General features: G+C 27.8%; 2 protein-coding genes and 1 long non-coding RNA gene across 6 annotated transcripts in view; 2 read left to right on the forward strand and 1 right to left on the reverse strand.

The window, feature by feature from the left end:
* The first annotated feature begins 602 nt into the window (after nucleotides 1–602).
* LOC102671504 (DNA topoisomerase 3-beta-1) lies at nucleotides 603–4657 on the forward strand. Of its 3 annotated transcripts, none has more exons than XM_006623235.2 (14): nucleotides 603–821; nucleotides 955–1097; nucleotides 1209–1403; nucleotides 1510–1677; nucleotides 1785–1913; nucleotides 2037–2155; nucleotides 2258–2458; nucleotides 2537–2741; nucleotides 2811–2993; nucleotides 3068–3277; nucleotides 3344–3561; nucleotides 3669–3893; nucleotides 3976–4265; nucleotides 4300–4325. In XM_006623235.2, the coding sequence occupies exons 1-14, from the start codon at nucleotides 731–733 to the stop codon at nucleotides 4308–4310; spliced, it is 2388 nt and encodes a 795-aa protein (XP_006623298.1). In that variant the 5' UTR covers nucleotides 603–730; the 3' UTR covers nucleotides 4311–4325. The 3 variants fall into 3 exon arrangements, with proteins under 3 accessions (XP_006623298.1, XP_006623297.1, XP_031369898.1); XM_006623234.2 differs by lacking the exon at nucleotides 4300–4325 and adding an exon at nucleotides 4336–4657 and having other exon boundaries at nucleotides 606–821; nucleotides 3976–4237; XM_031514038.1 differs by lacking the exon at nucleotides 4300–4325 and adding an exon at nucleotides 4336–4657 and having other exon boundaries at nucleotides 644–821; nucleotides 1213–1403; nucleotides 3976–4237.
* An 838-nt stretch (nucleotides 4658–5495) lies between these two features.
* LOC102671727 (lutropin-choriogonadotropic hormone receptor) overlaps nucleotides 5496–14285 on the forward strand; it is a 19117-nt gene continuing 10327 nt past the window's right edge. Inside the window, exon 1 of one of the 2 annotated variants that reach the window (XM_006623237.2) lies at nucleotides 5496–6140. In XM_006623237.2, the coding sequence (XP_006623300.1) occupies nucleotides 5917–6140 (224 nt within the window). In that variant the 5' untranslated portion in view covers nucleotides 5496–5916. The remainder of the gene's footprint in view (nucleotides 6141–14285) is intronic. The other variant, XM_006623236.2, reaches the window with a different exon arrangement.
* On the reverse strand, nucleotides 9357–10497 carry LOC102672126. The gene is made up of 2 exons (XR_422735.2): nucleotides 10293–10497; nucleotides 9357–9499 (listed from the first exon to the last, which is right to left on the reverse strand). It is a non-coding gene; the product is annotated as an uncharacterized LOC102672126 (long non-coding RNA).

Below are 14285 nucleotides of genomic sequence, written 5' to 3' on the forward strand. Positions count from 1 at the left end.
TTTTTGTTAAAATAGAAAATACGATACGATCTTATCATAATACCATAATACTATAACAAGATTTATAAAATACTTGTCAGTTGCAACGATATCAAAATTAAGAATATATATACATATGTAAATAATATACGTTAAAATACAATTTATAAAATTGATTTTAAAATATTAATTTGACAATTACAACAAAGTTTTTAATTATTTCAATAACATTTCTAGTAATTTATTGAATTTTTCAAAACAATTTATTCTTAATTATTATCCATAAAAAATTATTAAATATGAATGGAGATTTTTCGTAGAAACTTATCTGTAAAATATAATTTATTTTCTTTGATAAAATTCTGTCTACAATCAATCAAATTAAATTTTTTCATAAAGAAATGAATAAAATCATTTACAGATAGAAATCTAAACTTGTTGTGTTGGTAACTTTACTGGCATTATATCAAAAAAGTGAATTTGCTTATGTTTATTATTATAAGTAATGTTTGTTTTAAAACCAAACTCAAAATCTCTTTTACAATTAAAAAATAATAATAATAAAAATAAACATTAAGAATTAAATTATAAAATAATTTAATAGCTTCTTAAATATTTTGGAATGCAGGATATGTCATACGTATCCGATAGTTACCTTCTTCAATATATAGATTTATATAGATTTTCTTAGTAGAAATTAATATTTCTTTATATAAAAAATCAAAATATATAAATAAACATTTTTATAAAAATGAAGACAGCTTTGATGGTGGCTGAAAAGCCATCATTGGCAGCTTCGTTAGCCAATATTTTAAGTAACGGTCGATGCACTTCACGAAAAGGTAGGTTAGATTTTTATGAAATTTAATGCACATATAATTTTATGAGTTTTAAATGAAAAATATTAAATATATTTAATAATTTATTTATTATTTATGTTTTATAATGCATATTTTAATAAAAAAAACATTTCAGGTTTAAATGGATCGTGTTCAGTGCATGAATGGATAGGACAGTTTAGATCAGAAACTGTAAACTTTAAAATGACTTCTGTATTTGGTCATGTTATGACTTTAGATTTTATTGGAAAGTATAATAATTGGGATAAAGTTGATCCTGTAAGTTATCTTATAATCTTATATTATCTTATAATTTTATCATACTTTTATTATATATTTTTAATATATTTTTTGTCATGCATTTATCATGTATTTTTTGTTATATTTAAGGCAGAGTTATTTTCATGTCCAACTGAAAAAAAAGAAGCAGTTCCTAGATTAAAAATACCATACTTTTTAGCTAAGGAAGGAGCACATTGTGATTATTTAGTTCTTTGGCTTGATTGTGATAAAGAAGGTGAAAATATTTGTTTTGAAGTTATATATGCAGTTCAGCAAGGAATGAACAAAAGATTAAATCCAAATGTAAGTTTCTTATAATTTTATTTTAATTCTTTACATTATCTTATTTAATTAATAAAAAAATTTATTTAATGATTTTTATGGATTTTGAGTTTTATATTTATTATAGGATATTTGGAGGGCAAGATTTTCTGCTATTACAGAAAAGGATATAAAATCTGCATTGGTAAATTTAATAAAACCAAATGAAAATGAAGCAAAAAGTGTTGATGCTCGTCAAGAATTGGATTTACGAATTGGTTGTGCTTTCACAAGATTCCAAACAAAATTTTTTCAGGTAGAATCATTAAAAAAAAATTTGTTCTATTTTTATTATATTAATTTATTAATTATATTAATTTATTTTAAATTTATTAATTTAATAATATTTTTTTTCATCTATAGGGTAAATATGGAGATTTAGATGTATCTCTAATTTCTTATGGTCCTTGTCAAACACCAACATTAGGATTTTGTGTGCAAAGACATGATGAGATTCAAACATTCAAGCCAGATCCTTATTGGGTTTTACAGGTATAATTTATTATTATTAGAATAATTATATTTTATCTTGACATGTAGCTACCTCTTATATGTCAGAATATAATCCCTCTATGATTCAGTAAGAGGAAGAAGATAAACTCGAATGCATTGAAGGTTACAGTTAAATCTTCTGATGGTCAAGACATTATTTTGAACTGGACTCGTGTGCGATCTTTTGACAAGGAGATAGCAAATATGTTTCTAAGTCATGTAAAAGAATATGATCAAGCAATGTAAGTTATAAAGTTATATTTATATTTAATTATTTAAAATTAATTATTTATTTTAAATGTGTTATAATTATATGATTATATTTACATTATTAACAATTATAGGATAATAAGTGTAGAAAGTACAGAAAAAACAAAATCACGACCTATAGCTTTAAATACGGTAGAGTTAATGAGAGTAGCAAGTTCAGGTTTAGGAATGGGTCCTCATCATGCCATGCAGATTGCAGAACGTCTTTATACTCAAGGATATATAAGTTATCCTCGAACTGAAACAACATTATATCCAGAAAATTTCGATTTGCTGTAAGTTAATAAATATTCAAAATTTGGATTTTTTCAAATTTATATAAAATTAATATATGTAAAATTATTTATATTTAGTGCAGCATTAAAACAACAGCAGAATAATCCTGATTGGGGAGATCAAGTTCGTAAGATATTAACGACTGGCATTAATAGACCAAAAAAAGGATGCAATGTTGGAGATCATCCTCCTATTACTCCAATGAAACATGCTACACGAAATGAACTCGATGGGGATACATGGAGATTATATGATTACATAACTCGACACTTTATTGCAACGGTATAAATATTATTTATCATATATTTTAATATATAGATTTTCATTTATTTTAGAAAACTTATTTTGTAGCTGGCTCACGACTGTAAATATTTGAGTACTACAATTAAATTTGAAATAGGAATGGAAATATTCACAGCAAATGGTCATAGTTTATTAGATCCTGGATATACTAGCATACTCACATGGCAAGCACTTGGAAGTAATGATAATTTACCAAGATTTACACCGGGTGAAAAAGTCAACATACAAGAGGTTGTAAATGTATAAAATGTAAAATGAAAATTTTTAATTGATTAATTGATAACTATATTTTATTTCTTTTGTAGATAAAGTTAGTTGAATGTTATACACAGCCTCCAGATTATTTGACAGAATCTGAATTAATATCTCTTATGGAGAAACATGGTATTGGAACTGATGCCTCTATTCCAGTACACATAAATAATATATGTATGCGAAATTATGTTAATGTAGCAACTGGTAGAAAATTAGTTCCTACTTCTTTAGGAATTGTGTTAGTTCATGGATATCAAAAGGTACATATTTGTTTTTACATATATAAAAAACATTTATTTCATGTGATAATTTTCTATTAATATTAGATAGATCCTGAATTAGTTCTACCTACAATGAGATCTGCAGTAGAAGAACAATTAAATTTAATAGCTCTAGGTCGAGCAGATTTTCATGCTGTGTTACAACATACAGTTGAAATTTTCAAACAAAAATTTCATTATTTTGTAAAAAATATAGAAGCAATGGATCAATTATTTGAAGTTTCCTTTTCTCCTCTTTCTGCGTCGGGAAAAGCACATTCTAGGTATATAATTAAACATATATAACAATTTATCTTAAATATTATTTTAAATATTTATCTTATTTATAAATATTTATTTTTTTCTTTTATTGATAATATTTTTTATATAGATGTGGAAAATGTCGACGCTACATGAAATATATACAAACAAAGCCATCTAGAATGCATTGTGCACATTGTAACGAAACGTATAATCTTCCACAGAATGGAAACATTCGAATTTATAAGGAATTGAAATGTCCATTAGATGATTTCGAATTGTTGTCATGGTCTACTGGAGCACGAGGAAAAAGTTTCACATTCTGTCCATATTGTTATAATAATCCTCCATTTAGGTAATTCTAATTATATAAATGTATTTTAAAACAATTTTAAAACATAAAAATCTTAATTATAAAAATAAATTATAAATTTTAGAGATATGAAAAAAGGAATAAGTGGTTGCAATTCTTGCACACATCCGACTTGTCCACATGGTATGAATTCTAATGGCATATCGAGTTGTCTAGAATGTAATGCTGGTATACTCGTCCTTGACCCTTCAGCTGCACCTAAATGGAAACTTGGGTGTAATCGTTGTGATGTTATTATTCATTTATTCGAAAATGCTCATAAAGTGACAGTCGATACAGAAGTGTGCGAGTGTGGAGCTCAATTAGTTACTGTAGAATATAAACAGGTAATTAAGAAAATTATTTATGTTCAAAATATAAATATTATAAAACTAAATATTATAAAACTAAATATTATAAAACTTTCGTTTTTCTTTAATTGTAGGAAAAAACTAAGTTACCTAATGAAAGTACGGAAATGACTGGTTGCGTCTTTTGTACTCCAGCTTTCATGGCTCTTGTAGAAAAGCATCGTGCAGTCGCTTCGAAACCCGTTACAACTCGTAGCCGTGGCCACGCAAAAGGTCGCAGCCGAGGTAAACCTCGTCCTCCAAAGGATAAAATGGCACAATTAGCTGCGTATTTTGTATAAATAATTCTATTTGTAAATGAAGATATAGACATAGATGTTATAATTTTTTTCTTATTTATATTTTGACATTTTCGCTATTACGTAATCTTAAAAATAAATTGAAATGTATTCATTATCTCAAAAATTCATACATATATTAAGTTATTTTTTTATATATAATCAATTATATATTTTTTTCAACTGTTATCCATATGCTTCTCATTATCAAATAATAATGTTGAATTAATAGTTAAAAAATTATGAAAATTAATATTTGTGTTTAAAAAAAATATATATATCTATGTGTATTATTGATTATTATAAATCTTTTAAAAATTGTAAATGAAAGAAATCTAATTGGAATTATCGATTGATATCATTTTGTGTTTTAATATATAGCATGCAGAGAATATACAATTTCAATACATTTTTTATAAATCTTAAATAAATAATTAAAGAACAAAAAATAAATTATTACATTATAAAAAATTAATAAAAAAAATATGAAATATAAACAAAAATTATTAAAAAAAATATAATTGTATCCATAATCATTTTATAATTAATAGATGTTATTTAAAACTTATAATATTGTTTGCATTTATTTGTATTTTATTTTTCGATAATTAATAAGTTTTTATATTATTTAATTTAATTTTAATTTCTAATTTCAAAATTAATTTTAAATCTTTTATAATAAACAAAGAATATATAAAATATATTTTTACAAATATAATATTCTTCAATATATTTTTAGCAATCTTCAAATTCAAAATCAATTAATCTCTCAAAAATGAACATACAAATTTGTTTTTTTTATCAAAGTTAATATCCAATTATCAAAATATCATTCAATCATCGTGTTACAAACATTGTCTTAAAAAATAAAATAAAAATCATAAAATCGATCGAAAATATTATGGATCTCTATGTACGGGATATATCATCGATGCACTGATGTCGCGGTATATTATACTAAGAAGTGCATCGGTAGTGGCGTTTTTACGGAGAAAGTTGATTGGTTCAAAGCTATGAATATGGCAATAGTAGGGATAAGGCTGCGTGAAAGAGGGGGAATTGGTGCAGTTACTGCTATTGCATATATAGTTACACTGTCAGTTGGTAAACGTATGTCGTATTGTATACGTCTGCTGTTGAAACCGCGTTAAAAGGAAAGTGAGCGCGTGCGTTGCTCGTTTCGTGAGCTTATAAGCTCCTTAACAGGCCACGCGTTCCTTTCTATATGCCATCTCGTGTGTTCATCTTTTCGTTTGTCAAAGGATTCAGGATCCTGATGTGTATCTGATATAAGTATAATGTGGTGAAGTGAAACGTTTCCTGGGCGCGGCGACTCCGGCAGAAGGAAGGAAGAAAAGCCTAATAAGCCTGACCGGCATGTGCACACAGTTCTGCCGCGGTACTGTCATTTTGGCGATGTTCCTCTGCCGGATTTGCTCCGCCGAGGAACAGCCGGGTTCCTTCAGTGGACCCGGTCTCCTAGAATCTTGCAATATTACTGCCGACGGAAAGGAGATTTCTTGCCGCGGAGCTGGTTTTTTGTCCATCTTGGAGCCTCTCGATATCATTACACTTCCATCCATCGTCAATCTTACGAAACTGTGAGTAAAAATATATACATATGTTCATTTCTTTTCATTTATTATATTATAATATTTTGACAAAATACTTCAAAATATATCAAATTCTATTGATATACTTGAGATCGTGTTTCTCGTTTCTTGTTTCCTTTTTTGTTGTTTCCTTTGCGCGCGCGGCTTTTCGAGCACTACGGTCGCACGGAGGTCCTTCGAACTTTTGCCTTGAGAGTTTGAAAGGTTTGATATTGGATGAGACACCAGAAACCTTGAGACATTAACATTTTAAATGATTCATATGGCGATTTAAAATTTCTTAATTTTATATTTATATATATTTTATAAAATTTATTATTGATAACTATTTATCATCAAACATTAGATTTGAATACATAAAACAATTACCACGTGATCTGTCAAGAAGCGCCAATTATTCAAAACTATGAATGAAATGAAGTATGAAAACTATCTGTCAAAATTAAAACATATTTTTCTGACTTGTTTCTCTTTTTAAAATGACCCCTTTTATTTTAAGCCTCACGCAAATAATATCAAGTTTCAAAACAACGATTTGCTATTACAACGTGACATTATTAATTTTTCTTTTTCATTTATACTCGATGCTTTAAATAGAAATGTTACTATTATTGTTATGATTAATATTTATTTTATTTTTTTGATCGTACTTATGGAATGATCAAAAGAATGAAAAAAATGACATTTACAATATGGTCGCGCGTAGAAGGCGGAGGAAAAACGAACGAGTAATTGGAACTTTTTTCTGGCCTGGATTCCATCCGAAAGTATCCTTCGGGACAAGTTGGCCGTATTTTCCGCGTATACACTTAGATACGTCTGTCCGTTTGACTTGCAGCGCTGCATATGCGAATTTATTTTCGTTTCATCTTTTTCTAATCAATCGTTGTTTCGCTATTACAATTACTACTATTATCAAATCTATTTACTTCAGATCTTTTATAAATAATTACTAGATAATTATTATTATATTTTTTTAAGATTATATTTAACAGTGAAATGTAAAAATATTTAAGAAAAATATATTTGCATGAATTAAAATTGAAATCAATTTTGAAATGTCGTCATTTGAATCAAATTCGAATATCGAAAATTATAAAGAAATATGTAACTATGTAGAAAATAATACTTGAAAATGTTGATTTGATAGAAAGTGTCATAAATTATATTGCTATTAAATAAAACTATTAACTTTTTTTCACAATGATATTTTTTATCATATATTTTTTCTAAAATATATCTGCACTGTATATATACTGTATAGATACATATACTGTATCTATGTATTTTTTGTTTGTTTTAACATTTAATTTAAAATTTTCAAGAAGTAAATAACGATTTTTATATTGCAAAAATTTCATTAAATTAAAAAAATAAAATGATGATTCGCAAAAATTTTCAGATCAAATAGTTGATTTTAAATTAATATATGTTTTTATCGGTCTCGCGAAAGGTTAGGTTAACACGTTGTATTTGGCTACGAAATAATTTAAATTATATGATGGCTAAAAAAGAAATATATATTACATTAATATATATTATCTTATTGATTTAAATTTTAACAAATTATAATATTATTAAATCGTCGAGACATTGAATATTTCATATTTAAATATTATATTTTTAATTTTTCTATGTTAATCGCCGTATTATATCCAAAAATAAATATAATGCCTATAATGTATTCACTTTAGCTATAAAAGTCTCTCTAAGAAAATGGAGAAATAAAAAAAAAGAAGAAAAATCGATAGCATTGAGCATTAAAAACCCGGAACGTCATAAAAATGAAATTGCACAATGTACAATGTATGTTTCTAAGAATACAGGAACGGAGGTATTAGAGATGCGGAGAACATCTCTCTTAAAGGTATGAAGGTATAATCCGTACAAGTAAATACGGTTGACGTTTGTCGACCTACATAGCCAAGAGGTTGATCCTTCTTTACTCAGACAGCCGATATTTTATAGAGCATAGTTTAAGATCAAGGATACAATGAGAAATTATATATCATATTCGAATTCTAGCTTATTTTTATATACAGAGTGTTAACAATATTCGTGAGCAATCATTTACGAGGATCTATATATGCTAAATATTTTGTGATATTTTTGCATCTCAATGATCTTTATCTTTTTTTTCTTTTTTATTTTTTTTATGTGTGATTTTTCTTTATCACGATCTCCTCCTTTCACTTCTTTTGTTTTCTTTTATATTCTTTTTTCTCTCTCTTTTTTTCAATCTTCTTTTATCGTGATATTTCATTTTCACCACGAATATCGATCGCAAGAGAAAACAGCAAAATAGAGGATGACATAAGGGTAAAAAAAAAAAGAAGACACTTGAGAAGCGAAGTAATTTATCTTCGTTCGTTCGTTTGTGGAATAGGCTGATTAATCGACGGGGTCGTCGAGATTAATTCTCTATCTAAGAAATCAGAACGAATCCTATTATCGGGAATCGTCAATTTCCTCCACTTGATAAATCAACAAGGAAACGATCTATCTTCTAACGTAACTGTCATATAGCGATATAAATTTATACTATTAGATTAAAAGAAAGAATAAAATATTATAATTGTATAAATATATGTATATAAATATTTCTCAAATTTTCTTATAAATTGATTTTACAATTTATTACAGAAATAATATGGCAACATTAAAAATTTTGTTTCGTGATCAACAGTTGTTCCATTTATTATCTAAAGATGTTTCTACATCGACCCTTTCGACGACCGATATCTCGATGTGCAGTTAGGAGTCGATTAATCTCGCTCTCGCTCGTTCGAGAGTCGAATCGTTTCTACATATCTTGTCATTGCACGTGGTTTCATCGATGCGAAATATTTATAGAAAACTGTCTTGTTGGAGAAGCAGCATGTTCGAGTGAAGATTTTTTCATTCATCCTTTCGACGAACCTGTTTCGATCTTTTGCTCCGTTAATTATTCTCATTCAGTTGAGTTGTTTCTTCTAATTATATCGCATTCGTATTCTTTTCTTCTTTTTTTCATTCCTTTTTCTCACTTCTTGTTCTTTTCTATATTCTTTTCATTCCTTTTTCGTGAAAACAGATAACAAAATATTTAATAAATAATAGAGAAAATTGAATAGAGAAAAATATTATGTTTATGAAAATTAATTGTAGAATGATATTAATATATAATTTTGCTTTTGTATGTAAGTATATAGCTCTTATCGTAGACTTTGGTAACCTATCATAATCATTCGTTTTTAACGGTGTTGGTGTTTCCAATACTAAAAATTCATTCACATAAAATTCTCGTTCTCATAGTATCAGTAGATATTATTATTATGGCCTGATGCTCGATAGACGAGCGTAAACATCTGAAAGGAACGTGGAGAACTATTAATCATGTTGGTCACGTCTGTAACGTGAATCGCGTGTTCATGACGTTATTGTGAAAGTAATCTCACCGACTGTTGCCAAATTCGACCCATTTGTCTTTACGGAAAAAGAATATTTCGAAATTTTATTATTATTCCATATCAATTTTATAAATTTAATGAAAACATGTTTTTTTATCTTATTTTTTTCTCCTCGATAAATACATATTTCAAGAAAAAAATACAAAATTTCAAGATTCATGAATATCGATTTTAATCTATTTTTTATTTAAATAATTTAAAAAAGATAATCTATTTTTTAGAAGTAATTCTGTAAAAAAATAAAAAGAATTGACGAATAAAAATTTCTTAAAATTATGTTAATTTCTTAATTTTCGATTTAGAATGAATGATTAATCATATCGAGAATCGCTTATAGCAACTATCGATCACACGGCGGTTCGATAGTATTCCATTCCTCTTTAGTCGAAGTTCACGTGTATCTCGTCGATATGTCAATATTCATCATTAAATTAATTATCACGTAGCAATGAACAATATTGACCCATATAATAAATTCTAAAAATTTCAATGTCAAATGGCATAAAATTTAATATATTTCATTCTTCTTAATTTGTTAACAAGTGTAAATGTATGAAATTTTATCGCGCGACGAAAGTTAACCTTAAAATTTCTTAGACACGTGAAACATAATTATTTCTTTCCGATCTTAATATAAATTAGTCCCTTAATAAATTGGTTGTTAATATATTAATGAACGATGTAAACGTACATAAGAGAGTGATTTTTGTGAAATCGAGCAATCTGCGCCAGATTCCATCCTGGTGACGAGTCGCGATATAGGTCAGAATGTACGTCGGTTGTGTTATCGAGATTCCATCGTGAACGAAAAAAGATTGAATAAAATGAACGGAAAAAGAAATTGCCGTAACACGTAGGAAAATATTTAATTTTTGTTTCATTTCGATCTGAAGCGAAAAAAATATCATCGACAATGAAATAGCGCGGAAAGAAAAGGGATCGAAGAAAAAGAATCTCGGGCGGTTTGGACGATCGAGAGCCGGTAATCCGGAAATATTCGTGTCACATCTGTACCGGATACATCACTTTTCTCGGGTCACACTCGCTGCATTCAAGACGCGTGTTCTCCATCATGATCTTTCTCGTTCGATCGGAGCAATGATTTTTCAAGATTATTTTTTCCACGTTTATTTATATTTTTCCAAATTATTTTTATCTCAAATATGTTTTTTTTTGGATTTAACTAAAAATTCTAATTTTAAGAAAATTCAAATTTAAAATTTCAATTTTAATGCCAATTGTAATTCGTTGATGGAAAATTTTTTATTCGTATTATTAAAGAAAATTTTTATTTAATCGATGCTCTTTAACTCTCTTTTTTTTTATAAATATTTTGCGAAATTATTTTTATCTCAGATATGTTTTTTTTTTTGGATTTAACTAAAAATTCTAATTTTAATAAAATTTAAATTTTAATGCCAATATAATTCGTTGATGGAAAATTTTTTATTCGTATTATTAAAGAAAATTTCTATTTAATCGATGCTTTTTAATTCTCTTTTTTTTTATAAATATTTTTATAAATATTATAAATATAATTTGAATTTTTTTATATTGATTTGTTTAGAAAAAAATTCGAATGGATCTTTTATCACATTCTATTTATTATATTCGAACTATAAATGAATTTCATTTATCAAAGTCGCGAATTTGTATCGAATAGTAAATAAATTCATCATGAAAGAATGACACAAATTCGCAATTTTAACCGAAATATTTCGCGTTGGTGTAGAATAATATCCTAGTCGATATGATTCACGATTCACGTTAACCTGACATTTGAAGACTTCGCTAATTTACAACTTCCTGTTATTTCGAATCATTTTACGTAGCCGGGTCATTGAATTTGTCACGGCATTATTTTATTACACTTTAAAAAAAAAAATAGATATTTACATATATATACGATTATTCAAGTAAAAATAAAAACAAATAGTTGATCCATCAATAACCATTTTGCATGATTGTCAATAATATTACATCATATATTAGATCGATAAAAATATTATTATATACACATTCTGTATAAAACGAATCTTGCAAAGTTTTCAAGAGGAGTGAAATGATTAATCTCGAAAAATTAGCGCTAATTATCATCTCTCGAGATTAGAGTGTCGTTGGAAAAACGAACACGTTCGGCCAATTAGCGAGTTCTCACAGCCATCCCTCATCGAGGAAACGAGTCGTCATCTTCAGGTCCAATTTTAGGCGAACGAGCTGTTGACCCGAAACGTTGCACAAGATTCGTTTCCGTGGCGTCGATTCACACCAACTCCTCGACCTGGAACAGCCGGGCAATAACGCGAAACTTGGATGCAATTAAACAAGTTCTTTGCCGAATATTACTGCCGTGAAAATATACAACGAATGTTATTTATTTATAAATTGTAAAATTGTATTTTATAGTTACTTTCGATCGAGCATTGTATTTACTTTTATTACACAAGGAATTCTCCATATTCGTATATAGAATCGAGTCACTATTGTTTTTGTGTATATTTGTAATAATTTTTAATCATTTATGGTATATAACGAAGGTATAAAACGTTCAATCATTTTGATCGCACTTATTTTCGCTATACAACGAATTCTCTACGTATAATCGAGTTACTATAATTTTTAATATAGTATAATACGATATAGTATAATACGATACGTAATATAGTATGAATACGATTATAGAGACATCTATGACAACGAAAGGATAAAACGATTGAGAATTTAATAAGGAAACGAGAATGAAGTTCGAGCCGTGACGTGACGTTTATTTAAAATTTCCGGTTAAAACTTTCTCTGACAGTAACAAAGTGATTGGGATGCCAGCCTGGATCGTGACAAGAATATCGAAGGATTGATCCGCGTTTACGCAAATAAGCCTGTTTTTACGATCGTGTGAAAAAAGGAAGAATATATTGAATATAATTAAATATGCATTAAAAATGTTTTATTCTATTTAAAAAAAAAAAGGAAAATCGATATTCGTGCCCACTTAAGAACAAAATAATTATATTACGCCATAATTGAATCGAAACCATTCAAATTTTGTCTGAAATATTTTTTAATATTTCCAAAAGAATAAATAAAAATAAAAAAAAAAAATAAACGAGATTTAATGAAACATTTCGTTGGAGAATCGATTCCGGATAGATAACTGAGAAGTTGGTGATACGACTGACCCACCGTTATTCATAGAACCTTTTATATCGTGGTCAAAGTTTTTCTGTGTATTTACGAAACACGAGCGACTTATCATAAATAGGAGTGTTTATCACTGGTGGAGAATTAGATTTTCAGGAATATTTTTTCTCTTGATTTTTAATTGGTCAGTGAAAAATAAAAAATCCTATTCATGGAATGAAATAAATTAAGTTAAGAAATTTATTCGATAACGCGATACACTTTTTCTTTCCGATCTGTCTTTTTAATGCGCAGCAAAACGATACATTAATTTTCGTCAACTGCCTTTTTAATCATTCGACCCATACACGCTTTCTCGAGCCACAACTCCGTTTATTTCCTCCAGATTCATAAATCAGCCGATACTAAATTTAAATTATAGTCGACTAAGCCAAACACGATAAATTCTCTTCACAATTGGTTGGATAAAGCGAAGATTTAATATTAAAGGGCAAGCGAATCTTTAAAAAATTCTTCTTAAATTCATATCGATCTTCCTTCCAATATATTTAATAATATAATTATTTTAATATATCAAACACTTTCTCATCTACATTGTCAGAATACAAAAAAAGAAATTGTTTAAATATTTAATTTTAAATATAATTAGAATTTAAATATTCTAAATTAATATCCTTTTTAAAATTTATTCTATTTATTTTTCGATAGACGTTATTGCAACTGTCGTTCTATCCATACTCTGCAAAGATCGATCGACAACCGGAGAATCATATATTTTTACTACAAACTCATAAAAAAAAGGGGGGGAGGCGCATTATTTGCGAAACGACACGGCATAAGGCACGGAGAAGGCAGTAAAGACCGAGATAAAACTATGATGACAAATAGCGAAAGGACGAGGACTGGAATAACGATGAAAATTCCTCCCTTACGCCGCCAAATAACAGGTCCCCTCCTCGTTTCTCTTGTTTTTCTCCCATGTTTTTTTCGGTCGCCTCGCATTTCGTCTCCTCTTGGATTCTACAACGAGAAATTACAATCGGTGAGAAATAAGCAATGTTGAATTTAATTTTATCACCAATCTTCAGTTTATTTTTAACTGTAAGAGATATTATCCTCATATTTTATAAAATTACGAAACATTTTTTTTTTTGCAATATCAAATTATAGATCAATTTTAATATTTGTGATAAAAATTTATTTTTCTACTCGCAGAAAAACGATTAAAATAAAATATAATTTTATATAATTGATGATATTTCTTGCCAAAAGGATATTTTTCTTCGCTCTACACGATACGAAAAACGTGTTAAAAGAAAAATCTTTCAACTTACGGTTCCATCGAGAAACCACATTTCCTCTTACAAACGATTCCTCGGGAAACTTTCTCTGAAAAACTTATCAGAACATTGCCATTAAACAGCCCTTCGTCCAACTCCTAAAACTCGAACAAACCATCTTAACCAACCTTCCATCAGCTTAAGTGTAAGATACAAAGGGAAGGAAAATTGAGAATTGGCGTTTTTCTTTTTTTTTTTTTTTTTTT

This window comes from Apis dorsata, unplaced genomic scaffold (assembly GCF_000469605.1).
Source record: "Apis dorsata unplaced genomic scaffold, Apis dorsata 1.3 scaffold_859, whole genome shotgun sequence".
Classification (NCBI taxonomy): Eukaryota; Metazoa; Arthropoda; class Insecta; order Hymenoptera; family Apidae; genus Apis; species Apis dorsata.

Bases quoted from the DNA above. Each gene is read 5' to 3' on its own strand.
- LOC102671504 (XM_006623234.2), top strand. From the start codon at position 731: ATGAAGACAGCTTTGATGGTGGCTGAAAAGCCATCATTGGCAGCTTCG. The intron at 1,098-1,208 runs GTAAGTTATCTT...GTTATATTTAAG, and splicing joins ATTGGGATAAAGTTGATCCT to GCAGAGTTATTTTCATGTCC. The intron at 3,562-3,668 runs GTATATAATTAA...TTTTTTATATAG, and splicing joins TCGGGAAAAGCACATTCTAG to ATGTGGAAAATGTCGACGCT.